This window comes from Vulpes vulpes, chromosome 11 (assembly GCF_048418805.1).
Source record: "Vulpes vulpes isolate BD-2025 chromosome 11, VulVul3, whole genome shotgun sequence".
In the NCBI taxonomy this organism is placed as follows: domain Eukaryota; kingdom Metazoa; phylum Chordata; class Mammalia; order Carnivora; family Canidae; genus Vulpes; species Vulpes vulpes.
In genome coordinates, this window is record NC_132790.1 from 24,528,040 (window position 1) to 24,553,969 (window position 25,930).

A 25,930-nucleotide genomic window follows, 5' to 3' on the forward strand; every position below is an offset into this window, starting at 1 on the left:
GCTAGGGACGCACACTGAACACCACCACATAGTGGCTGATGAGGTCTTCCACCACACGGCCAGCCTTGTAGTCCTGCCCATCTGTCTGGAAGAGTGTGGGCCCAAACACAATAGCCAAGTTGTGTGTGTTCATCTGGTTTGTGTCTGAGAAGCACTGGACACTGGACAGGGGAAGACAGAAGTCAGACGGTCTTGAGTGAGAAGCCCAGTCCAGAACTGCCCCACTTTACCTTCCCAGTTCCGAGCAGGTCCATGACTGGTCCCTGAAGAGAGGCCAGGGAAGGTCCTGGTCCAAGTGAACCACTAGTTAAGGGGAAGCAGGAATAGTCTTTCTGGCCATGTTTTGTATGCTGGAGAGGAACAGAGCTGGGAAGCTGGGAGATCTGGCCAAGGTCCCCTGGGTCCTAGCTGAAATCTCCTCTATTCCCCCCACCCTGTAGGAAGTAAGTTAGGAGACAAAGTGTCCAAGATCAGGGTATATCAAAAGTCAACATTCAGTTCCCAGGCCTACCTGGTTCTGAGGAGAGGGCAGTCAGCCAGGCTGGGAGTAGAAGAATCTTTTCCACCCCATCCCCCCAGAGTCATACAATAGTAATGTCCCTTACCAGTACAGGTGACTGATAAGTGCCTTCACTGTGGCGCGGTTGACTGGAGGCAGACGTGCCAGGAGTTCTCGATATCTGGAGACCTTCTCTTCCTCATCCTCAATCTCTGGGTGGGGAGAGATAGATCAGGTCAAGAATCCCCACCCCTACCCCCCCAGCCATCTCCCCTGTCCCACCCCTCTGGCAGCTCTGCCTCTCATCCTAGGGGCCAGTATTTCCTGGTTCTGTTTAGAGGGACAAAGGAAGGAGAAGCAGAGGGAGGGACGGGGAACTGGAGCTTGTCCCCTGGGGACATGCCTCGTCCAAGTGTCCAGAGCACAGCTGGGATGCGGAAGGAAGGGATAGGAGTGGTCAAGCCAGCAGCACTAGCCTGGGTTTCAGGCAGGGCGAGGACTGCGGGGGCCTACCTGAGGCATCCAGCCAGGCCAGGCGCTGGGCGCGAGTGAAGAGGCCATCAGGCAGGTCTCGCAGGAAGCGCTTGAGGGCTGAGGAGACATCGTCCACATGCTGCTCCCCCTCCTTGAGGCGCACAGACCGGGCGTCCTGCCGCAGGCTTTCCAGCAGCCGCTGAGTCTTTGACGTCTGCCCACACTTACGGTAGATGCCCTCTGATGTCAGGCCTGGAGAAGGGTGGGACTGAGCCGGGGACAGGGCCTCGCAGGGCCTGAGGGGCCCTGGGAAGGTGGGGCTTGGCCTGGAGGGGGCGAGGCTCACCACACTGCGTGATGTAGTCCACACAGCGGTACACAATCACCGGGATATCGGAGTCTCCAAGCTGCTGCTCCGACAGCGTGTCCCCCGAGCTGGCCGCTGCTTTCTGGATGGCCCCCAGCCAGCCTGTGAAGTCCAGCCGCCGCTCGCCCTGGATGTACAGTGTCCTAGACCGGAGAACCGTCCGTTACTTGTGGACTTACCCAGGCGCCACCCCTCCTAAGCCTCTCCGACTGCCACAGGCTTCTCACCGCCCCTCAGGGAGTCCAGGGCTCACCTCCTTCGCTCCACCAGCACCAGCACTTGGTTCTCGCTGTCCCCTTGGACGGCTGTGGAGGGGCCGGTCAAGGTGAGGCCCTGTTCATGGTCCCCAACCGGCTCCCTCCTGAAGCTCTCTGGGTACATGCCTTCCCAGGACCCACCCCCCAATACATGGAGTTGTTAAGCTATACCCCAAGGGCAGGAAAGGACAGAAAAGGGCAGGCTGGCTCCTTCTGGCCAGGGTAGAGTTTAGACTTCCAGGGAAGGGCTGGGGGCCTGGGAACCCAGGACAGGATGCCCTGAAAGTTAGGGGCCCAGGGCTGGGTCCACGCACAAAGTTCCTGCAGTTTCCGAAGTTGTAGTGGCTCCTCGCAGGGCCCCTCTGGGAAGACAGCACGGAGCTCAGAGCCAGTGAGGGAGAACCAGCCCTCCTGGGCCCGCTGTAGGCTCAGGCCAGCTTTGTAGGGGAGGCGCCCAAGCCGTTCAAAATCCCGGGCGAGCAGATCTTCAGCCAGGGGAGGTATGAATGCCTGGTGGGGAGGCCAGGGGAAGGGGGAGGTAGCCAAGGAGGCTACATCAGGCAACAGCACTGCCTGCCTGGGACCCTCCAGCTCTTTGGCCTATGAGCATGCCCACTTCCCACCCAGCTGCCGCTTCTCTCTGCCCCAGGACAGAATCCAGCACAGTTCAAGAACTCGGGTATCATGCTGCACTTCACGCCCAGAAGTGTCCTCCTCTGCAAAACGTTCCCAGACGCCTTCAGGGATGCCCCTGCTCTGCCTTCTGTTGCAGCACTGATTACAGTACTCTTGCTGTCTGGGCCCCCGTCTGTCTCCCCCACCAGCACTAAAGAGCGAGGACCAAGGCTGGTTCAGCTGGATTCCCACGGCTCAGAAGGCTGATCATCACAAGGCTCACAGATGATTGATCGGTGACCAAGTAAATAGGAATCACAGGCCCTCACAGTACAGGGGACCTCATAAGGCACCTGGCTCTAGTCCCCAGAGCAGAACTCTGTAGCCTCCCTGCCTCCTTCCTCCAGAGCCAGGAGCTCACTCCCTCTGGAGTCAGCACTGCCCATTCTAAGATGGCTCTGACTGCTATTCATCATTAAACATGTATTGAGCACCTATGGAGTGCAAGGCCCACAGCCCTTCTTCCACAGGTCTCCTAATCTCCCTGCTTAGGGACTGCAGGTTATGTCAGGCCCTTGGCCCAAAAAGCCTGCCCTATGACTGCTCCCTCCATTTGTGAGGTAGGGGAGCTGGGGTACATGGAAATAGCCAGGAGGTCATACTCCTCATACTGGCCCATTAACTCAGGCCTACCTTAGCAATGCACTTGACCCACTCACGAGCCAGCTCCGCACTCTCCAGCCCAAACAGGTACAGCCGCTCTCCCTCTGTGTACACCTCAAAGGTGTATTCAAAGCTGTAGATACAAAGGCCAGGATGTAGGCACCCCCAGCCCAGCCATGACCCACCCCATGCAACCCTGCCTCCACCCTCTGCCCATTGCCCTTGGCTCCCCTAAGAGGTGGTGGGAAAGCCCTAAACTAGGGCCTAAGGAGACCTGGCTCCAGTCTCAGGATGCTGTGTGACCTTGGGAAAGTTCTGCCCTTCTCTGGGCCTATTTCTGTTTCCTCAATGGGGGGCTGGACCTTATAGCAACAACAGTCTGTGATTTTGCCCCAGGGGTGCTCACCCGTGGGTGTCAGGAGGGGGCACTGCCAGGCACACAATCTCACTGGCCCGAATCTCTCCGTTGGGGGTCACTGCCCGCTCGTTCTCATAGTAGCTCAAGACACCGTCGCTAAGGACACACCAGCGTCGGCTGAACTCTGGAGAGAAGTTGGGCAGGGGAGCCATGAGGGAGCCCCCGCTCTCCCCTGAAAACACTTCTGTATCCTCCCTGGGCCCCTATTCCCACCTGACCTATGTCCTCTTCACTCTAACTCAAAAGCTTCCCCCAGTTCCATCCTCCTTCCTGTAGCCCACCGCCCTAGCCCAGCCCAGCCCACACCTTGCCCCTGGACCACTGCAATGACTTTTTCCTTGGTTCCTAGCCTCACTTGCAAGATTCAAAAGTGATCTAGGTAAAACCAGACTCCATCCTTCCTCTGCTCAAAACCTTTCCATGCCCCTGCCCTCAACCTTATCCTATATCCCTCAGACTGGTATTTAAGGCCCTGATGGGTCTGCCCCCACCCACCTCTCCAGCCATCTCTTGGATCACTCCTGGGCACCTCACCACTTTTGCTCACCTTGTTCCCTCCACCCATACTCTTCTTCCCTCAATCCAGCCCATATGCCACAGGAAGCTTCCATGCCCCATCCACACTCCTATACTCCCCTACCAGTGGCACACATTGCTCTATACTCTGACTCTTCCTATAATGGCTCTGAGGAAAGTGACAAGATCCCATCAAGGAAAAGAAATGGGAATGTGGACCAGGAAAGGCAGGAGAAAGAGCAGAATGGCAAAGTCAGGCAGACTCCTATGGTTCACAGCCCTGAGCTTCACATTGGCTCAGAGCTTCCTGGCACCCAGGGCAAAAAGGATGACTCAGGCAGTTACATAAATGACATTATCAGGCAGAGGGAGGTAGACTAGGGGCAGTGCCCCAGGGGCAGTGAGGTAGTGAACAGCAGAGTTCCAAAGAAATCTCTTTGAGTGCTAGAGGGCTTCACAGAGGGGTGCCAAGGATGCAGAGAGCAATGGTCTCAACAATATTCCCACAGCAGACACTGTCTCTTGTCCTGTCTGCAAGGATATAACATTTGTCCTCTGAGGGCAGTGTGTCCCAGAGCCTGTCCCCCAGGCTGGGCCCTTCCAGGAGCACCTGCCTCAGTTACTCTTCATCAGGCATCGTCTGCCAAGTGCCCTCTGTGCTAGGAGCTGTTCTAGGTGCTGGGGCTACAGTGGTGGCCAAGAGGAGCTTATATTCCAATGGGGCACAGAGAATCACCAGATACATCTATAAACAGACTAACCAATGTCAGATAAGTGGTGTGAAGTAGGGTAAAAGTAAGGTACATAGGGCATGCTATTTTGGATAATATGACCATGGATGAAGTCTCTAAAGAGTAACATTTAAACAGAAACTGGGGTAGCCCTGGTGGCCCAGCGGTTTAGCGCCGCCTTTGGCCCAGGGTGTGATCCTGGAGACCAGGGACTGAGTCCCATGTTGGGCTCCCTGCACTGCATGGAGCCTGCTTCTCCCTCTGCCTGTGTCTCTGCCCCCCCGCCCCCGTGTGTGTCTCATGAATAAATAAAATCTTTAAAAAAGAGAGAAATATTTAAACAGAGACTGGACTGAAGTGAGGGACTGATTATGCAAATATTTTGCGGAAAAGTATTTTAGGCGAGGAGCAGAGCAAAAGCAAAGGCCCTGGTGGAAATGAATGTACGTCCTTGAGAAACACCAAGGAGGCCAGTACAGCTGCAGCAGAGTGAATGAGGGGAGAGGGATCACAGGTCATGGAGTGGGAGCGCCGATGTGCAGGTCCTTATAGGATGTGGGAAGGACTGGACTGTATTGAGTTGGAGAGCAAGCAGAAGGCAGAGATGTCAAAGGGGTGGAGCTCTAAGCTCAGCTCTGTCTGGTTCCAAATGCCAGATCCCCAGCACCCAGCAGGTGCTCAATAAAGGCTTTTTTAGTCCAAAGGAATTCTAGCAGTGACTTGCTCTACAGTGCCATGCCCCATTCCCACTCCTATTGGCCCATCTATTAAGCATCTACTGTGTACCAGGGACTACATCCCGGAAGCCCTCTAGAATAACTCTGCCAGAGTACACTTGGCACCCTCAGGGGTCCACCAGCCCAGCCAGCCCTGGCTTCTCTGGCCCTGCCACCATGCCAGAATGTCATGGCAAGAACGGGGTCTGGCCCAGCACCCACCTTCCCGGGCACGGCGGTCCTGCAGCAGCTTGCCAGCAGAAGCGGTCTTGTAGAGAAAGCCACTGTGGCTCACAGTTGGCAAGACAACTGAGTAGTGCTTTTCCAGGGGCTTCATTGAATCCAGCCGAGGTACCTCTTTAGGGAAGGTGTTGGGGTGGGGTGGTGGGGAATGGCTGCTCATGCTTGCCATCCCAGGGTCTCCCCCACACCCCCACCTGGGTTGAGCATCCAAGCTTACATTCAAGTCACCAGCCCTCTATCACCCTCAGGCTTTCACTACCCACAGGGCTTTGCCCATATCATTCTCTACCTCTCCTCACTTGCGCAAATTCCAAGGCCCAGCTCCAGTACCTCCCCTGCCAGGAAGCCCCCCTGACTCCCCAGCCCAGCCCACCCTATTCTCTCTGTTGAGGCATGGGGCAAGCACACTAGAATGAGGGGTCTTAGGCAGACTCATTAACAATCTCCAGAAAGAAGTTTGCCCCAGATAACGCAGAGTCTAAGAAAGTAGCCTGGCTCCAGCCCTGCTCCTAGCAGTCCCAAAGCCCAAGCCAGCTGGGTGGTCTCCTGTGCCTCCCTGGACACCTGGGCTTGCTCCAGCCCAGCACACCCCACCCACCCAGGGCTGTGAGCCGAGTTCTGGCCGCTGAGCTCCACCCTCCGTCCTGGGACATGGCCCCAGAGGCCAGCGCTGGGCCATGACCAGCAGTGCTCTCCCCCACGGTCCCCTCTCACCCATCCGGAGAGTGATAGCCAAAGGGGACCCAACCCCAGTCTGTGACAGAGCTCCACCCAGACAAAGCAGCAGACAGGGCTGCTGTTGTGGGTCACCCGCACACAGAGAAATGCAACCCCCACACAGCAACTCAGATACTCTGCAGCTACACAAACCCCAAATCCCTCAATGCCCCCAGGTGTGAGGAAACAGATCCACAGCAGGTGAGAGATGCACAGACATTGGCACACAGATGCCACCCTGAAGGCCCACACTGCAGGTCTGGGAGGGACCCACAAATCCAGAAGGGATTTAGACAGACACAAAGAGACACACATATGAAGGGGAAGCCAGATGCACAAATGTACACTGACATGCAAACCCAAACATACCCCAAAATCACATACTGTTGTACCAGGGCCTCTCAAGGAGCTGCAATCACAGCTCAAGTGGTATTTATATCTGATCTAGCAGGGTGATACACAGCTTTTGGCAGACCCCCACCCAGCACCCCTTTCAAATGGCTAGATCATGGCAGCAGGGAGGTCCCATCCCTCGAGGTGGACAGTTCCATCGGCCACTCACCCGTGGTCCGGTTGTTCCGAAGGAATTCCATCTGCAGTGTCTGCCCTGCCTGCTCAGCAAGAGCCAGGGGTGTGGGAGCCTCAGGATCCCCTGAGAAGCAGTTGACCCCAGCCCCACAGCCCAGGAGAGCTTGGGTCTCAGCCAGGTCTGTGGTAGTGACTGCAGCACACAGAGCCTAGGAGGAGGAAAAAGGGGGAGGGGAGGGTCAGCCTAAGCAGGAGTGGGAGGCCGGCGGGAGAGAGGGTTTGGGGGAGGAGAGGAAGGAGTCACCCAAGTCTGGAGGCCCATTCTCAGGTTTAAAGAGAAGAGGCAGGAAGAAAAAGAGAGGAGAGGGGGAGAAAGAGAAAGGCCAAGGGATTAGGAGGATGAGTAGGGGCTGCCCCAAGAGGCTGGGGAGTCTCAGTGGCCCAGGGCTCACCCCTACTAGCAGCCGTAGGACCCGTCGGCTGCCAAGCCTGTTCTCTAGAGGATCTCAAGCTCCTTCTGCCTTGTGGAAGGGCAGAGGGGGGTGCTTTGTAGCTAATTCCTCCCACATTTGAATTCCTCACCGCCTGCCCAGCCCTCCCGACCAATGGGAGATGCTGCCCCTCCTAGCTGGCGGGCTAGACTGGGCTGGGCCGGGGGCTGGACGCCTGGGTTCCTGGGAGGTGGAGGCCTGGCTCCCACTGGGCTTCTAGCTGGCCTGAGCCTGCCTGGGTGGGGCTGCTTGGGGGAGGGGCTGAAGGCCAATCAGAGGTCACCAGTGGCATCCCCCTGCCTTGAAGCAAGCTACCCCCCACTCAGGCTGAGCCAGACCAGGGCCCAGGGCTTGGCTCCCAGCCTGTCAGGGCCTGGGGCCCATGTGAGGCCTCATCTTGAGTGGGGTGTGGATGGGGGTGGGTCAGAGCAGCCAGCTGTTTTTCATGAGCCTGACAGGAAATAGCATCCCCATCAAGTTCACTCCTTTTGGCAGGATTCACAAGGAGCAGGACGGTTTGGGAGACAGAGGAATCAAGAGGGGAGGGAGGCAGACAGATGCTGGAGATGTGGACTCAGCCCAAGGGTCAGGCCTGACTCCTCTTTGCTTTGCCCCAACTCTCCCTGTGGCTTGGGCAAGGCCCTTCCACTCCCTGGGCCTCAGTTTCCCCATTTGCCAACTCATTACAGTAAGCTGACGGAAGAGATAAGCTGAGGCAGAGAGAGCAATGAGGGGGGCAGAAAGAAAGTGGGTGGTCTCAAGGGGGCCCAGAGGCCCAGGCGCCCTGACCTTGTCCAGTTCCTCCTGGTTGCCAAAGAGCGGGTGGTAGCGGCGGTACTTGCCCTCACGGTATTTGGCCTCCAGGTGGCGCCGCCGGGCACCAGGCCCGCTGTTGGGCTGCAGAGCCTCACTGGGGGGCACATTGGCCGCCCAGAAGCGGTTCCCAGGGCCATTGCCCAGCTGTAAGAAGAGCTGTGGGTGTGGGCAAGAGGTGAGACAGGCAGCCTATGGCCAGGGCCCTGTGTCTGGTAAAATCTTTGTTTTGAGGTTGTCAGGCGGGGGGCTGGGCGAGTCAGGCCACCCACGCATTTTCCCATGGGGAAGCTGAGGGGCAGCCTGGCCTGTCAGTGGCTCTGGGCCCAAACCCAGTTCCTCAGCTCAATGACAGGATGAGAGGCAGACATTTGGGCAGGTGGACGCCCCAAATCTGGTGCCTAGTGGGGGGCCTTGCTATTTCCCCTACCCAGTCCCACATCTGGAACTCTGCATTCCTGAGACTATCATAGCTCGAGCAAGGGCGGGGGGGGGATGAGGGTGGCGGGTAGCTAACCTGTCAGCCAATGGGGCGGGTAAGGATTTTGGAAACCTCTCTTGTCTTTGACATTCCTTTCTGGGCTCAGGGGAGGAGGAGTAGAGGCAGATACTGGGGGCGCAGATGCAGGAAGCTAGTGATCAAGGGACTAGTTGATCAATCCTTTTCATTCTGCTGATCATCTGTTCCACAGCTATTTCCTGGACCTCCCAACCTGCCCTTCAGTCAGGTCCTGTGTAGGGTGCTGAGTTCACAGAAGAGAATAAAGCAGCAACAGACCCTGCAACCGCTGACTCACTCTGTGACTTTGGGCAGGTCATCTTCTCTCCCCCGGCCTCAATGTCCTCATTTTAAACCAGGGGGTTCTAACCCTACCTCTCAGGGGATGTGAGACCCAAACTGCGCTGGAGTCTGCAGCTTGGCTGGGGCTGTCAGGAAGGCCCTGTGTGGTGAGCCTCCCATTGCAGGTTCTCCTCTGTAACTCCCACACACATCAGTACCTGGGAACCCCAAGTAGACAGGCGCATATGCACATGTAAGGGTGCCCCCAGACCTGCTAGTGGTTGTGCGTGCAGATGAAGTAAATATTTTAGGCTCTGCAGGACAGTTTCTGTTGCATATTCCTTTTTTTTTTTTTAACATCCCTTTAAAACTGTCAAAACATTCTTAGCTCACTGGCCAGTCAGCTGACTTTGCCAAAACTCCACTTTTCCAAAATCCCCACCCACTAGATGATCGCAAAGGTCTCTTCTAGCTCCAGGGGGCCGAGGTCTGTGAGCAGGGGGAGAGCAGTGGGGAGACCCAGGCAGCAGGCGAGCGGAGTGGGCCCCAAACCCAGGTGACAAGCAAGGCCTCCCCACCTCGATGAGCGTTTCTGTCCACACTTTCCTGTCCATCTTCAGGCTCCGCACCTTGGAGACACCAGCGCCCAGGCCACGGTGCTCCCCTGCAGACAGAGGGCCCTCACCTTCACACAAGTACTTACCTTCCCACCCTCCCCGCAGGGGAATCCAAGCAGGGGCAGACAGGGAGAGGCCACTCCCATGCCCACTCCCTGCTCCAGGCGCCACAGAACTGTAAAGTTACCTGGGCTCCTGCAGCAGAACCCCCTCCCCCTGCCCCCTGCCAGGCCACTCAGCACAGCCCAGCCACACTGATCTTTTTTATCTCTCTCTTTTTTTTAAAGTAAGCTCTAGGACCAACATGGGCCTTGGACTCATTACCCTCTACCCCCCACCCCCACTTTGAGATCAAGAGTCACATACCCACTGAGCCAGCCAGGGCCCCCAGAGTGATCTCCTTAAAATGCAAATCCCCTTATTTCAGATCCTTGCTTTAGATAACCCCCTCGCATGGCTCCCTAGAATTTTTTTTAAGATTTTATTTATTTATTCATGAGAGATACAGAGAGAAAGAGAGAGACACAGGCACAGGCAGAGGGAGAAGCGGGCTCCATGCAGGGAACCTGACATGGGACTCAATCCCAGGTCTCCAGGATCACACCCTGGGCTGAAAGCGGCACTAAACCGCTTCCCAGCTCCCTAGAATTAGATTTAAATTCCTTACCTGCTTCTGCAAGTTCATCTCAAAATTTCTCTCAACCCCAATCCTGTTCAGCTACATTCTCCTCCCTCTTCTAATCAGCCATACTCATTCCTGCTTCAGGGCCTTTGCACTCACAGTTCTTTCTGCCTGGACTCTCTTCCCCCATCTCCCCAGAGCTGCCTCCCTCCTCACATTCAGGTCTTAGCTGACATGTCATCTTTTTAGAGAGGGCTTCCCAACAAACACATTTTCTGCCTAGCACTTCATTCCCTAGTATTTCTATTGGTTCATATACGTATTTTCCATCTCTTCCCACTAGAATGTAAGCTGTCTGAGAGAAGGAACCCTGACTGCTTGCTTTAGGGTCTAGCCTCCATGCCTAGAACAAAGACTGGCAGACAGAGAGCACTTAGTAAATTTCTGTGGAATAAGAGGGCAGGGCAAGTTGAGGCTGTAGAGAATGCAGCCTTACTCAGCTACAGGTCCCAGGAAGAACCTCTGGGGTAGGGAGCAGGCTGGGGTATTAGGAGCAATGAGTGCTGCCTGGTTCTGGCTTCAGCCTCACACCCCTCTGCAGTCTCCTAGGGAGTGCCTCATTCACACCTGTCACCCACACCACTCAGCAAGCTGATACCTTTCTAAATCCAGTCATTTCTTTCCTGTATGCAGATCTTACAGCTCCAGGCCTCTTGGACATTTGCCCTAGATGTTCCCCAGGCTTCAGGGTTTCTCACTGAGCTCAGTGCCTTCCCCAGAACTCTCCCCCCACCCCGGATCCCCATCTCCAGCTGCCCAAAGCCGCCATCTGGGCATCATCAGCTCCCCTGAGGGCCAAATCCCTAGCACTCAAGGTGTCTGGCATAGCACAGACCCCCCAGTAAATGGCAGGTGGTGAGATGAATGCTCTTGGGTGCCAGCCTCTGTCTTTCTCACCCTCCTCATCTGATCTGTCACAGGGACTTTCACACCACAGAGCCTGTACATCTCTCGAGTCCTCTCCATTGCTTCCCCAGACCAGGCCTTAGCCTATTCCTCTCTCTAGTGTATCCACTAACAGCCTCCCCACTGCTCTCCAGTCTCAGCCCTCCAATGAGATTCCACCCACTGGCCAGAGACTGAGGCACAAATCTGAATGTGGCCCTCCCACACCTGCTCCCATCTCCTTTGGATGAAACATCAGCATCTCCCACGGCATGCAAAGCCCTGCCAGCCCCTCCTGTCTCATTTCTTTCTACCCCTCTGATGTGATGGGGTGCTGGACCCCAATCGGCCTGGGCTCAAATTCAGACTTACTTGCCAGGCCACCTGGAATGAGCCGTTTCCCCTCCCTGTGCCTCAGTGTCCTTACCCATGGCATACGCAGTCAAATCCCTACCTCGCAATCTCAGGACTGTAAGCTAATCACGGTGGGAAAGGCCTGGCGCACAGAGGCAACTTCATCCACAGTGATGTGACTACCATCTGGGCTCCGGCCCCTCTGGCCAGACAGGCCACCTGCCATCCCGACACACCAGCCCTATTGGGCCTCAGCCTAGCGCCCCAGCCCCACACACCTGCACAGCGCTTGCAGATGACAACACAGAGGTTGATGGAGGCCCAGTCAGGCTGGGCAGCCCCACAGTCAGCACAGAACCTGTTGGGGTCCACGGCCCAGATGCGCTCGGCCACCTCTGAGGTAGACAGGGCCTCTGCGATGGCTCCCTGCATGGCCTCCAGCCACTGCTCCTTCTCTAGCTCCGATTCAGCTGAGAAGCTATGGACACAGGAGGAGGAAGGCACTGGTGGGAGAGGGCTCAGAGAGATTTGGGGGTGGCATGAAGAGGCACAGCGTGACATGGGCAGAACAAGGAGTTGAGCGCTCATAACCAGAAGAGGGAAGCATCCTGGGTCTGTGAGGAAGGTGGGCACGGACAACATCAAGGGTACCATGAGCCAAAGAGACATGTGGGGGTTGGGGGAGCCCAGCTGGGGAGTAGGAAAGGCTGCTGGGAAGAAATGATGCCTGAACTAAGCCTTGACAGATGAGAAGGGCTTAGCCAGGAGAAGAGGTGTAAAGGTTTTCTAGACAGAGGGAATAACATGTGCAAATGGGCACACAGGGCATTCCAGGATCTGGGGGCAAGATGGGCAGACTGGCAGAGAAGAGGCTGGGAGACATACAGGGACAAGCTGTGCCAGGCAGAGGAGGTCAAAGTGCACCCAGAAGACAAGACAGAAGCAGAGGAGGGTTTTAGTGGGGTGGAGGAGAGGGTAAAGAGATGTCTTCTTCTGATTCTTTCTTTCCCTGCCACCATCACCCCACATATGCGTGCATTCAAGATTCGACTATCCCTATAGCCCACTACCATGGCCCAAAAAGGCATCACTGCTAGAGACATGACAGGCATTAATGCTGCTTGACCAGAGGTGCTGAGGACCGTGCTCATCCACGAAGGTCTGACATGTGGAATCTGCAAGCTGTCAAGGCCTTAGCTAAGCACTAAGCCTGTCTCTGTGTTCCTATATTCAATGGTCTCAGCCTACATGTCAGGCTGGTGGAGGCCCTTGGTGCTGAACACCTGATCAACCTAATTAAGATTGATGATGACGAGAAACCAGGTGAATGGTCAGACCTCCGTAAAACCAACAGACAAGAAAAACATTGGAAATTGGTTGGTCACGGTTGTGCGGTATTTAAGGATGACGGCACAAAGAATCTCAGGCCAACGATGTCATTAAAGATTACCTCAAAGGTAAGAAATAAAAACTTGGCTTTCAACAAAAAGGAAAGACAAGACCCCACTGGCAGTCACAGACAGGCAGCCAAAGCATGAGGAGGTGCCACCACTGGGCCAGAGACCCCTCTGGCCTGGTACAAAATGGGGCAGGGCCAGACAGAGGTGAGAGAGAGCTATGGAGGTAAGGTAAGGGTTGTGACAGGCATGCGTGGGGCTGAGCAGGAGAGGCAGGCGTCCCCATGGATGAAGTCAGGGGCCTGGGAGGTACAGGGAGGCGAGGGGGGAGACATCCACAAAACTGTTGGACATGCAGGTGTGGAGCTCAGGAGGAAGTCCTTGCGGGAGACAGAGATCTAAGCTAAGGGCAAAGAACATGACAGCGGAGCCGTGAGGGGGCTAGTGATGACAGAGCAATTATCACACACCATGTCAGGTAACAGTTTCACAAAGACTACCGTGGTCTTACAGAGGAAGAAACTGAGGCACAGAGAGGTCAAGCGAGTTGCCCGGGTCACACAGTAGTGTGACCCAGGATGTTATAGACGGATTTGTGTCCCCACAGTGTGAATGCATCTGGAGACAGGGCCTCTAGGGAGGTAATTAAGGTTAAATAATGTCATAAGAGTAGGGCTCTAATCTGACAAGACTGGTGTTTCTCTCTCTCCCTCTCTCTCTCTCTCTCTCTCCCTCTCCTTCTGTCTTTCCAGGCACACAGAGGAAAAGCTGTGTGAGGATGCAGTGAGGAGATGGCCATCTACAAGCCAGGAAGAGGGGCCTCACCAGAAACTAACCCTGATGGCTCCTTGACCTTGGACTTTCAGCTTCTAGAACTGTGAGAAAATAAATTTCTGTTGTTGAAGCCCCCCTCAGGTTGTGCTATCCTGTCATGCATGGCAGCCAAGCTGACTAATACATAGGATTTGAACTGAGGCATGGCACAGTGCCTTGGAGGTGGCAGCTGATGGCCTCGGAGTGATGGAGGGAAGGGGACAGGCAGCCAATGCATGAGGAGGACGGAGGGAGGGGTGAAAGTGAGATTTCTTAGAAAGGAGAGGTAGAGCAGGTTAGTGAGTGGAGGTAAAGGACCAGTGGGGGTGGGCAGGGCTGGGAAGGGAGAGGAGAAATCCATCCTAGAAGAAGGGGCAGTTTCCTAAATAAGCAAGAAGAGAATCCTGTCAGGGAGAGATGACGCAGGTAAACGAGCAGAGGGAGGCTTACCTGAAGATGCGGTAGGGGGTGGTGAGGTCGAAGCTGCGCCGGTCTGCTTCCTTCACATTGCCTACGCTCATGTCAATGAAGGTGATGCCAATGCCCAGGTGGTACTCCTAGCAGGTAGGTGGGAAGGGGTGAGGGCAAGGCCTGGGGGCAGGGCTCAAGGCCCAGGAAGGGATAGAGAGGAAGGGGAGGTCATACCTTAGGGACTAGAAAGTGCCTTGGAAGGACGTAAAGAGGACTCAGGAATCTGGAAATGGACCCAGGTTCAGGGGCCATGTTGCAATAGGGACAGGGAGCAGGAGGCAGGGCAGTAATGGGAAGATAATGCTCAGGGACCAGGCAGGGGACACGGTCAGAACTAGGAGCAGGAAGGGTAGCTGGCACAGGGCTAAGAACAGTTAGGGGAAGGAGGAAAGGGAAGGGGCAGGGCTGAGGGACCAGGTGGGCAGGGGGCACGCCTGAGGGAGCAAGGTGGGCAGGGGGCACGCCTGAGGTACCAGGTAGGCACAGGGTAGGGGGCAGGGCTGAGGGAGCAGGGTGGGCAGGGCTGAGGGAGCAGGATGGGCAGGGGGCAGGCTTGAGGGAGCAGCATGAACAATGGGCAGGGCTAAGGGACCAGGTGGGCAGGGGGAAGGGGAGTGGTTTAGCAAACTGGCTGACCCCTTCGCACCTCCAGATTCTTATACAGCTGCACTTTGTCCCCAACCACGGCCACATACAGTTTATTCTTGAAACCACGAAGTTCCAGGCTGCCAGCCCGGTCAGGCAACTCTGAGCCTCGGACACCCAATGGGTAAGTGCTAGACAGCTGAGCCCGGGCCACTGCCTGCTGCAGGGCCTGCATCCACTCCTTCCGCTCCACTGCAGGCAAAGGGGAAAAACTAAGCCTGAGCTCAGCCTGGCAGGGTTCCCTGCTCTGGGCTCCTCAGGCAACGCCTCTGCCAGCAAGCCCATTTGGACTGGCCCACCCATCTCTGACTATCTCTGAGTTCTCTGACTTGGACAAGTTCAGGTTCCAAGCCCAGCTGTGCAAGCTAACTGGCCACTTTGCCTCTCTGAGCCTATTTCCCCTGTAAATGGAAATATGTGGTTCTGAGGACTCCGTGGGTATATCACGCACAGAGCCAGTGGGAGAGTGCCCCCTTCTCTACCCTATGTCGTAGAGGATTGACTCCTCTCTGGGTTTGATGTGGGAGGAGCAGATGTGCCCTGGTTCTCCTCCCTCATTTATCAGGCCAAACTGCCAGTCTTCTCCTCGCCCCACGCCTCACCATCACTCTCTGCCCGGAAGGCAAAGGTCCGGTTGTTCGTGATCACTTCAAACTTCTGGTCCCCGATGGCAGCTATGCGGGAGATGCAGGCCACAGAGATAAAGCGCTTAGAGTAGGCATCCTGGGGAAGAGAAGGAAGCTGTATTGTGGGGGTGCGGCACCTAAAGGCCCAGCCCCTCCTCGGTTCCTTCAACCTCAGTGGAAACCAAGGCTAACTACAGCTCCATCTTCCACAGGGGGTCAGGGACAGCCCCTGCAGGGACCCTGACCACGGCCCACAGCTGGCCAATGTGTCAGGAAGACACAGCTCAAGGAGTCAGACCGGAGCTCAGGTGAGGACTCGTCTGGGGAGGGACTCCACCTGTATCCAGTGTCAAGAATCAGTAGGGGTCCCATCAGGGACCAACACAGGCCTCACCTTGTTACTGTCAAAGTATCTCAAGTGATCGGCATCCAGTCTCACCCATCGCTTCTGATAAATATAAGATCTGGAGAAGCAGAAGCAGAAGGACAAGCAGAGCACAGGATTGGTGGTTAGAGGAGAGGCTCTAAGATTACCCCAGCCCCTCTATGGTAGTCACATACTACCATAAAGTTAGGAACAGCCAGGTTCAAGGGAGGAAGGAACCCAAATGGTCACTGAGAAGATGGACTTTACCTACAGCAAGAATGATTAAACTCAGACTCAAAGTAGAACTTCCCAATTTTAAGGTTAATAAAACATAGGTCTGGTGGGGATGATCAATTGTTACAGTCTGCCTGGAGAGAGACCTATTCAAATAACCTTAGCCCTTCTGGTTTTCAGATCCAGTATACCAGTATACTAGAGCACTCCCCATCTCCATGCAGAGAACCAGTGGGACCTAACAGGCCTCACTCACCCCTGCGGTGGGTTCTTGTCCAGCCAGCCGGCCTTGATGACCGAGGTGATGGGGGCAGAGCCCCCAGAGAGCCCGTCCATGGGGTGTGGTGGGAGCTCGGGGATCAGGAGGCTGCTGGGCAGGGACGAGTTCAGGCTGCTGGTGTGCCATCCACCACTGGCGAAAGAGGAGAGGCAATGAAGTAGCCCAGGATGGGAGCTCCCACAGGGAGGAGCCGAAGAGGTGGAATGGCCGGGCCATGCTTGGGAAAGGAGGGAGGCTGGGCAGGACAACCACTGGAGAAGAGTGGACACTTACTTGGGGATGCCCTCATAGGCATGGTCATCCTCATCTTCATCTCCTTGGTCGTCGTCTTCCCCAGACAGTTCCTCACCCTCGCTCAGCAGACTGGCCACACGCACAGCCCGTGGGACCTGGCTCACCAGGAGCTCCTCCTGCCCCCCCACCCCCAGACCCAGCATCATGTTTCCCTTCGAGCCCTAGATCACACCCACACAGGGCCTGCCCCACCTGCTCGGTCCACTCCATCCACGCCCCACACCACCCGGCACTTTCACTGCTGCTTGCACACCCTCCCCCCACCGGCAGACTGCACAGGGACCCAGAGAGACAGCCTCGGAGACAAAGATGAAGGGATAGTGAAAAATACTCAGGGATGGAGAGTTAAGACATGGGAACCCAGAAAGTGAAAGGAAGTCGGAGGGAGACACTCCAAGGGAGAAGTGCTCCAAACACCAATGGAAAGAGGAGGCCACACACAGCCATCCAGACGTGGCTGAAGACTGAACTGGGGCCGCAAGTCAGAGCTCCCAGGCCCCTGGCCCAGAGCTCAGGTCCTATGCTCAAATCCTAAGCTCTGCACAGCAAGAAAACAAGGGGGGAAGGAAACTTCCCTGGGAACTGGAGGCCCTTTCTCTGGTGGTCCTCAGGTTCTGCAAGGCAGCGGGGCAGCCCACCCTCCACTCTGACAGCCGAACCCTAATCACCACCTGTCCCCACCTTCTTGGTCATCAGGCTGGCTGGGGCCCCTGGCCCCTCCTCTGGAGCCTCATCGTAGTCAGAGTCATCTGAGAAGAGAGAGGGGGGATACTCAGAAGCAAAGAACCTAGCCTCCCCTCCCGGGAACCCTGGCCTGGCTTCACAAAAGCCACCGTCAGCCTAAAAGAGATCCCACTCCAGCCTGGCTTTCAAAAATAGGCACATGCGACAGGAAATGCTATTTATACTCTCAGGGCCCCAAAGGACAGTAATAGGAGGTGGCCAAATGAGAGGCCAGACCAGGAGGTCTAATAGGTGGCGAGTTTGGGGGTCAGGAGCAGGGGCTGTCTAAAAAGGCTGAAAAAGTAACAGGAATCAAGAAAAATGGACAATCCAAGGAAAAGCAAAATCATCAACAACTCAAAAAGTTTGCCATGTGCACTTAACAGAGGTGGGTGCTGTCGTCTCCATTTTGAGGATGAAGAGAATGATGTTCACCTGTCCAAGGCCACATGGTGTATGTGGCAGAGCCCAAAAGAAAGTTTGATCCTTGCATCCTTGTAGACTCTTGAGGGGCCCTGATTCCAGTCTACACACTGGGAACCCCATGCCTGGCTATGGCACTCACCGAACTCCGGGGGCAGGCGAAGAGGCTTTGGGGGGATCTCTGGGGGGCTGGGAGGTGGAGACAGGGGCTGTAGAGGCACCCGGGGGAAGGTGGCCGGGGGCTCCTCAGGCTCTGGCTGGGGAGGTGATGACAGTGGTGGTAACACTAGCTCCTCTTCCTTGGAGGGAAGGCTGGGAAGAGACCAAAAGTTGGACACCAGGAGGTTAGCTCCAGGCAGTTGAGCCACTGGGCTGGCTCACTATGTGACAGAGCCAGGACTCAAACCCATTGAGCCCCCAGCTCACCTGAGCTGCAGCAAAGCTCATTCATTCCACAAATTCCAACAGAAGCCTCCCTCACCTCATTCCCCTGCCCCTAATCCCCCAAGCTCCTTAAGCTTAAAGGAACTAGGCCCCTTCTTTGGCCATGAGCTGGCCCTGCATTGCTGTGACAGGGTCACCTGTCCCCAAAGCTCTAGCTTTCAGCCACATGTACCCATAGGGTCTCCAATCTGGAAGAGGGATGCCAGCCAGAATGGGCTGGGGGGTGGTTTGCACCCTAACCTGGGGAGTCAAGGAAGATTGGAGGAGGTGATGCTTGACCTGAGCTTTTAGGGATAAGGAGGCATTTGTTGGCAAGTGGATGGATCAGATCAAAATGGGCATCCAGACCAAGGGCACAGACCAAAGCCTTAAAAACCAAGTCCTAAGGCCCTGAGCTGTGGGTCTCTGGGCCAAGACCACCTTCTTTGTTACCCCAGACATGGACATTCACCACGCCCTGTGTGCCCTCAGACCCCTCAAACTCACCTGATCCCACCACACTCCTCTATTTTTAAATATACAGTGTTACATTAGCTTCAGGTGTACAATATGATGATTTGCCAATCCTATGCATTTCTCAGTGCTCATCAGGATAAGTGTACTCCTGATCCCCTCATCTATTTCCCCCAGCCCCCATTTCTCTCCGATAACCACCAGTTTGTTCCCCATATTTAAGTGTCTGTTTTTTTGTCTTCGTTATTTTGTTTCCTAAATTCCATATATGAGTGAAATCATATGGTATTTGTCTTTCTCTGATTTCACTCCACATCATAGCCTTTGGCTCCATCCATGTTGTTGCACATGGCATGATGATCTCATTCTTTTTTATGGCTGAATAATATCCCATATTATGTGGGAGATATATATGTATATATATATCATATCTTCTTTATCCATTTACCTATCGAGAGACACTTAGTTGCTTCCATATCTTGGCTATTATAAATAATTCTACAATCAACATAGGGCTGCATATACTCTTCTGAGTTAGTGTTTTCATTTCTTTTGGGTAAATACCCAGCAATGGAATTACTGGATTATATGGTAGTTCTATTTTTGTTGGTTGTTTTTTTTTTTTTTTAGGAACCTCCATTCTGTCTTCCACAGAGGCTGCAACTGCATTCTCACCAACAGTGCACGTGAGTTCCTTCTTCTATACATCCTTCCTAATGCTTGTTTGCCCACCACACTCTTCTTGCACACCAGCCCCTCATCTCTGCTATCACCACCTCACTCCCCCCCAAACCTTCCCCCAACTCCAAGGCCAGGTTCAGAGCCCCCTGGGCTCCCACAGCCAAAGTGCTCTGTGTATCTGTCTCTGCACAGATCACACTGCTCCCCACAGGCTGAGTGTCTCTTGGCTTTGGCCTCTGATATGCGACGAAACCCTGCCTCAGGCTTAGCCTGTGTGTCCAAGGAAAAGCACTTAGTGTCTCTGAGCCTTGTTTCTTCTTCTGTAGAGCGGGGACCACATCACCGAACTGGCAGGGTATTTGGGAGAATTAACCAAGACGAGGCATGTTGTGACACAGCTGGAACAAGGCACCTAAGCCCGGAAGCCTGGCCCCACCCACTGTCTCTGCCAGCATCTGGCAGGGGCCAAGGAGGAACACCAGAGTGGGTGGGCAACTCGCCTCACCGGTTATTTTCAGACTAGTCATTGCCCCAGTGTCCCTGGCAGTGATTGGCAGTGTGTGTCTACCGCAAGAGCAAGCAAGGGCTGGGGCATGACCATGATGCAGGCCTTTGTTCCTGCTCTTGCCTCCTCCAGCAATCCCTTCCTCTTGGTCTCTGACCAGAGAACATCTACTTGTCCTTTGACTCCAAACTTAAGTTCTGCTTCTCTCAAAGTCTTTCCTGACCCCTCTTTCACACTCCCCCAGACCCTGCCCATCTTCCCCTGTTACAAGCTTTATTTATTTATTTAAAAAGATCTTTTTTATTTCAGACAGACAGAGAGAGTGCATGCTCATGCAGACAGCGAGGTCGGGGGAGGGGCAGAGGGAAAGGGAGAAGCAGACTCCCGGCTGACAGGGAGCCCAATGTGGGGCTCAATCCCAGAAACCCAGGATCATGATCTGAGCCAACGGCAGACACTTAACTGACTGAGCCGCCCAGGTACCCCCGCCCCCCCCGCCCACCGTTACAAGTTTTAAACAAACTATTCCAAATGACATTTTTTAAAGCATCTCCCTCCTTTGTTCCAGGCATTCTGCTAGCATCTAAGCCAGGATCTGAACGCTGACTCCACCGTCTATGTGCTTCCTAGGACACATGGCTACTTCCCTATCACCCTGTGCTCTAACCATCTCCTCTCCGCATGTGGGTAAAGAATGAATGAAACTCTTTCTCTTTCTGTGAATCTGAACTTCAGTTAGCTTTCTCGTGCTGTTCCCTGAGAAACCTGCTAAAGGTGGCATGCCAGCCATGTTCCTTGGCAACACTGCCTTTGACAAAAGCAGCTTGAATGAGTGAGGCACTGTACCTAGACTGGGAGAAACTGAAGGTGGGCTCTCGACCTGGTGGAGAAGCTGGAGCTTCGGGCTTCTCTAAATGTGGTGGCTTGGAACTGGGCACATCCCATGTAGGAACCTGAAACCACACCTGTGGGGTCATTAGGGGAAATGCCCTTAGAAACATCTGACCTTTTTTTTTTTAACTTTTTTTTTTTTTTTTGCTTTTTAAGATTTTATTTTATTCATGAGAGACAGAGAGAGAGAGAGAGAGAGAGAGAGAGAGAGGCAGAGACAGAGGGAGAGGGAGAGGGAGAAGCAGGCTCTATGCAGGAAGCCCAACGTGGGACTCGATCCCGGGTCTCCAGGATCAGGTCCTGGGCTAAAGGCGGCACTAAACCACTGAGCCACCTGGGCTGCCCCAAAACATCTGACCCTTGAGTCCAGATGTTTCTAAGCCAGGGTGGCCCTCGCATCTATCTGCTGTGAATCTTGGTCCCCTCCCCCTGAGCTGTACCCTGGGGGGACCACAGACAGCTGTGTGAATGGTGGCTCTGACGGCTACCAGGACCCCGCAGCAGAGAAAGACCTGCTGCTACCCTGGCGGCCAGCTGTTCCCTCCTGAAATGACTGGATGCCAGGGGGGCCTATGGTACTCTTGAGAGCCTGAATGTTTAGCTGGACCTAAGAAGATCCCCTGGTGGACACTGCACCAGGCTGTCTCCCCTGCTTGACTGTGAGTCTCTTTGGGCCAGGGGCAGCTTCAGGCCTGAGTCTTTAACCCCACAGCCCAGTGCAGGAAGCGGCTGAGTCAGCAACAAGAGCATGCTGGGTGGGCGGGTGGATGGATGACAAAACAAGTAAATGGTTGAATGGATGGGTAGGTGGGGGACAGATGGGTAAGTGGAGAGGTTGGCCATCATGGTTGAGAGAAAAGCGAACGAAAGGGCAACGAAAGGGGTGCCTAGGTGGCTCAGTAGGTTAAGTGTCTACCTTAGGCTCAGGTCATGATTCCAGGACCTTGCATCAGGTCCCTGCTGAGCAGGGAGCCTGTTTCTCTCTCTCCCTCTGCCCGTCCCCCTGCTTGGGCTCATTCTCTATGTCTCTCTGTCAAATAAATAAATAAATAAAATCTCTCTCTTAAAAAAAAAAGTGAAGGAAGGCCTAGAGACTGAGTAAGTACCCACAGGTCCAAGGGTGTGACCCTGGCTGGTCAGCTGCAACATCCTTGGAGACTTCCTGATGGGCAATGCAGTCTATGACACACGGCCTCCCAGACCCCAAAAAGAAGGGGCCTTGGTGGGGGGGGTCTGGCCTGTGATCAGCTAAGAGCAGAATTCCAGGCTGTGAGGCCAGGGTCAGTCAGACTGACCCAGAAGAAGTGGGGATGGGCTCTGCCCCTCCAATGCCAAGCAGTGCCAAGTGCTTCCCTGCCCTCCCCCAGGACTGAGGGCCAGTGCGGAGGGGAAGAGGGTGGCAACAAAGCATCCTCAGAGCTGAAGAAGCAACAGCCCTCCCATCTGAGGACCCCAGTTGCCTCCCGCCTCCATCCCTGTCCTGACTGTCTGGGAGGGATCTGCCCATCTGAGGCCTGTCTCCTGGCCTGTGGGGTCCCAGAGGCAGGTGCCAACCCCTACCTTATTCACTATTGCATGCCTAGCACTCCACAGGGATTAATAAATAAATGAGTACCTGGATTAATCAATTTTATTAGTTTTCTGTGTATGTATATATTCCCAGTTGTCTTCTCTCTCTCGCCCTTTTTTTTTTTTATTAAGATTTTACTTATTGACAGAGAGAGGCAGGGGGAGTGGCAGGCAGAAGGAGAAGGAGTGCAGGAAACCTGACACAGGCCTCAATCTCAGGACCCTGGGATCATGACCTGAGCTGACAGCAGACGTCCAACTGACCAAGCCACTCAGGTGCCCTCCCAGTTGTCTTCTGAGCGCTTTATATGGATTCATTGATTTACTCCTCACAAGCACTCTGTAAGGTATGGCTTACTGTTACCCCACTTTACAGATAAAGAAACTGAAGCACAGAAATACAAAGTAATTTGTCCTGGATCCAACAGCTGGGATTTGTACCCTGGCACCACAGCCTGCAAACCCAACCACCATGTCAAATGAGTCCACGGCCAGGATCTAAGAGCTTCTCTGAGGCCTGCCTGCTTACAATGGCCACCCAACGCAGGATGTAGGCAGCTCTGGAGTTGCCATCCAAGAGGGAATGAGATCACAGTTCTCTCTGAAGGCCATTGTGACCATGGCAAGAAGGGAAAAGGGAACAGTGCAAACAGCTCCTCTTCCAGCACAGTCTTTGCAAGCAAATGGCTATGTGCCAAGCAAGTGGAAGCAAGGGGAGGCCCCCATGGACCTCTAGGCCTCACTCTAGCCACCTCTTCCAGGAACCTTCCTGGCTGACCCCTGCCTGCCTACCACAGGATAGGGCCATGCTGAGTCAGGGCCAGGCCAGGAAAGGAGAAGTGGTATCCGGAAGGCAGAGCATAGTGGGAAAACCCCAGAGGAAGGGACAGTGCCCACAGAGTGCCCCCACCCCAGCTGGAGCCCTGGCCACTCAGTGCCTGCAACCCCAAGAGCGGCCTCAGCTCCAATCTGTAGCTGACACCGAGCTGGATGCTTCCCACTGACTTCTGAGCCATTAGATCAGAAGATTGGCCCCAGCCCTGAGCACCAAACACGAGCACATGCTCAATGTCCTCCCACTCCAAACCTCTGCTTACGCTGCTTGCTTCCTCCTCACTATCCTCCCCTATCATCTCAGCCCATTGCAAAGCCCATGTGTACCTAAGAACCCAGCTCAATGGGCCTATCCTCAGTGGGCTTCCACCTACCCACCATCCCTGGCTCTCCTGCTCCTTCAGCCCCTTTCCCCTCTATCCAAGTGACATGTGGACACATCTGTTCTCCCCACGATGCCCAAAGCAAGATCAGGCAACTCCTGGACAGGGGCTGAGGCTGATTCACCCCAGTCTGGCACCTCAGCCTGAGAAGGTTTGTTTTATTGAATTGGGCAAATACACATACCTGACCTTAAACATGGGGGTTGGGGGAACAAGTGAGGGTCCCTAGTCAGAATGGGTAAGAATAGGGTGATCATATCATAGGGTGATCATATTTTTAAAAATTGTGTAAACCAGAAAGTTTCTGACAGTTTAAAGAGAAACTATTAGTAACTATGTCCAAGCAAGAGGTATAAACAGGGCCTGTCCTGGGCAAAATGAGATGTGTGGTCAGTCCAGCTAAGAGATGGAGCTTTAGAGCCAGGCGGAGCCTGCTCCACCCGCTCAAATCCCAGCTTGACTGTCCTTTGGTGTTTGGCCTCGCAAAGCAGGTCACTTTACCTCTGAGCCTCAGTTTCTTCCCTGATTGGTCTTCAGCCTTACTGACAATTCAGTAAGAAAAGCCATTCCCGCAGGTCAGCAGCGCATTTTTCATCCTGGCTGCAGTGAGAGCGGCTCAGATCCCACAGGATGGGCCAAGAACCTGCTTCATGGGCTCCTCCCCCAGGGTGGCCCCTGGCTATTCCTTTAGATCTTTCTGTCTATATCAATCTATATGGCCAAAAGAATCAGGCTTTACCATAAGGACAGATGGGCCGACAGAGTGGGGCGGTCTGAATATTAGGCTGGCCTTGAACTCATCCCCTACTCACTTTCTAGCCATGCTTCCCTGAGCTGTATTCCATAAATGCATACTTCCAGGCCTTTGCATTATGTTGGTCCTTCTACCTAGAACACCGTTTTCTGTCCAAACGGTACATCCTCCATCACCACTTTGTGCCTCCTCTCATGTTGCCGGCTGGGCTGGGGCCTCCCTGGGGCTCCTCCAGCCTCCATGCTTCTGATCACTCAGTATAGTTGTGTCTACCAATGTTTGCTTCACTGAACTGACCTCAGAGGACCAAGAACCCAGGCTTACATCCTGTCTTGGCTTCAGGACCTTCCCCTTAAGTTGTCACACTGGCCTTGGAAGGACCCAGCCCAATCTTAACCTGAGGCTCTCAGGAGCAGAAGAGGGGCTCTCACTGGATGAGGCCCAATGATCTGACCATATCTGTCTCTCCCCCTCACCTCCCACTCCCACGGAGGCAAACCTTCCCATCTGCCCACTTCCTCATTTGTGCCCTGGCTATATGGGGGCTCAGGCCTCAGTCCTGTGCTTCTGGCTTCCTCCATGACTATCCCTGTCCTTCCTTCTCCATCATGAGACCCAAAGGTCAACCCCTCCAGCACTCCCCTGGTTCTGTTCTGTTACTTCTGCCCAGCTCACAGCATGGAAAGCCCTTCCTGGGTTTCCCGTTGCTTAGATGTCATCTGCAGCAGAATGCCCCTCGGCCTCTGCACATACTGTGAGCCCCCTCGGGCCAGCCTCTCTCCATGCCATCACCCAACACAGAGGGGGCTTCGAAGAGTTTGATGAATGACCAGCACCCCACTCTCATCCCGATCACTAGAGAAAGACAGCAGTGCCTCATCCCTCCACAGAGCAGAACCCAATGAACCCAGCATCCACCCTCACAGCCAAGGCTTCATTCCACTCTTAGTACTTGTCCCTGGAACGACAGCTACCACTTAGTACCCACTAGGTGCTAAGCATTCTTCTGGGAGGCTTCTGTATTTAATCCCCACAATGATCTAGATCATTAGCTCCAATGTGCTCATGACATGCCTTCAGGAAAGTCCACTCAACCGCTCCCTCCTCTACGCTCACACAGCCAGTTGGGCCCTTTGTGGCATGTCTGCCACTGGGCCTACACTGAGCTTTCCCACAGGCAAGCAGTGCTGTAGTGGGCAGGAGGCGGCGGAGGCCCAGCTCTCCCACAGCAGCTCTTCATGCTTCCCAGGTCTGGGCCTGTGCTGGTTCTTGAGGGCTACAGGGCAAGGCCCACGAGGGGGTCCAAGACTCTATGGACCCCATCCCCTACCTCCTGAGGGTCCAGCTCAAGGTTGTCCTGGTAGGAGAAGGTGCAGGTGGGTATCTGCTGAGCCCTGTGGAAAGATGAGCCAAGGGCACAGGGCAGGGCTGGATGCAGATAGGACCCAGTTAGAGGCATTTCTGTGTCCCCAAGTGACTCAAGCACAGGGTTGTTGAGTTCATTAGGGATTCACAGCAATTGGGGGGAAGGAAGGCCAACCCAGCCCGCCAGCATCATAGGTACCCACCACTTTACTGGCTCTAGGGAAGTGGAATAGGAACCACACCAACCAAGTACCAGCCCTCCTCAGGTCTCCCTATTACCCTGGACTCAGTGGGAGGGCAAAGGGAGGTGGAGGCTGCCCACAGCCACAACACCCTTGAACTGGACTCTGAGAGAAGCCAGACTGAGATCAGCACCAGGTCCCCGATAGGCAGACACCCACCGAGGCACTG

At 54.7% G+C, this 25,930-nt stretch overlaps 1 protein-coding gene across 14 annotated transcripts in view; it reads right to left on the minus strand.

Moving 5' to 3' along the window:
- ARAP1 (ArfGAP with RhoGAP domain, ankyrin repeat and PH domain 1) overlaps positions 1-25,930 on the minus strand; it is a 64,633-nt gene that overhangs the window by 10,557 nt on the left and 28,146 nt on the right. For 12 of the 14 annotated variants that reach the window (XR_011995342.1, XR_011995343.1, XM_026010545.2 and 9 more), the window contains 21 exons: positions 17,783-17,952; positions 17,176-17,243; positions 16,474-16,610; positions 16,177-16,332; positions 15,714-15,783; positions 15,296-15,416; positions 14,695-14,885; positions 14,028-14,134; positions 11,646-11,845; positions 9,408-9,493; positions 8,025-8,207; positions 6,779-6,953; positions 5,479-5,613; positions 3,282-3,417; positions 2,906-3,008; positions 1,912-2,107; positions 1,594-1,645; positions 1,320-1,483; positions 1,013-1,225; positions 606-711; positions 14-161 (listed from right to left, as the gene is read on the minus strand). Coding sequence is in view for 12 of the 14 variants with exons in the window: in XM_026010545.2 (XP_025866330.2) it covers positions 14-161; positions 606-711; positions 1,013-1,225; positions 1,320-1,483; positions 1,594-1,645; positions 1,912-2,107; positions 2,906-3,008; positions 3,282-3,417; positions 5,479-5,613; positions 6,779-6,953; positions 8,025-8,207; positions 9,408-9,493; positions 11,646-11,845; positions 14,028-14,134; positions 14,695-14,885; positions 15,296-15,416; positions 15,714-15,783; positions 16,177-16,332; positions 16,474-16,610; positions 17,176-17,243; positions 17,783-17,952 (2,917 nt within the window). In the remaining 2 variants the exon portion in view is untranslated. Of the gene's footprint in view, positions 1-13; positions 162-605; positions 712-1,012; positions 1,226-1,319; positions 1,484-1,593; positions 1,646-1,911; positions 2,108-2,905; positions 3,009-3,281; positions 3,418-5,478; positions 5,614-6,778; positions 6,954-8,024; positions 8,208-9,407; positions 9,494-11,645; positions 11,846-14,027; positions 14,135-14,694; positions 14,886-15,295; positions 15,417-15,713; positions 15,784-16,176; positions 16,333-16,473; positions 16,611-17,175; positions 17,244-17,782; positions 17,953-25,484; positions 25,549-25,930 lie in introns of all 14 variants that reach the window. The other 2 variants (XM_026010548.2, XM_072727349.1) reach the window with 1 other exon arrangement.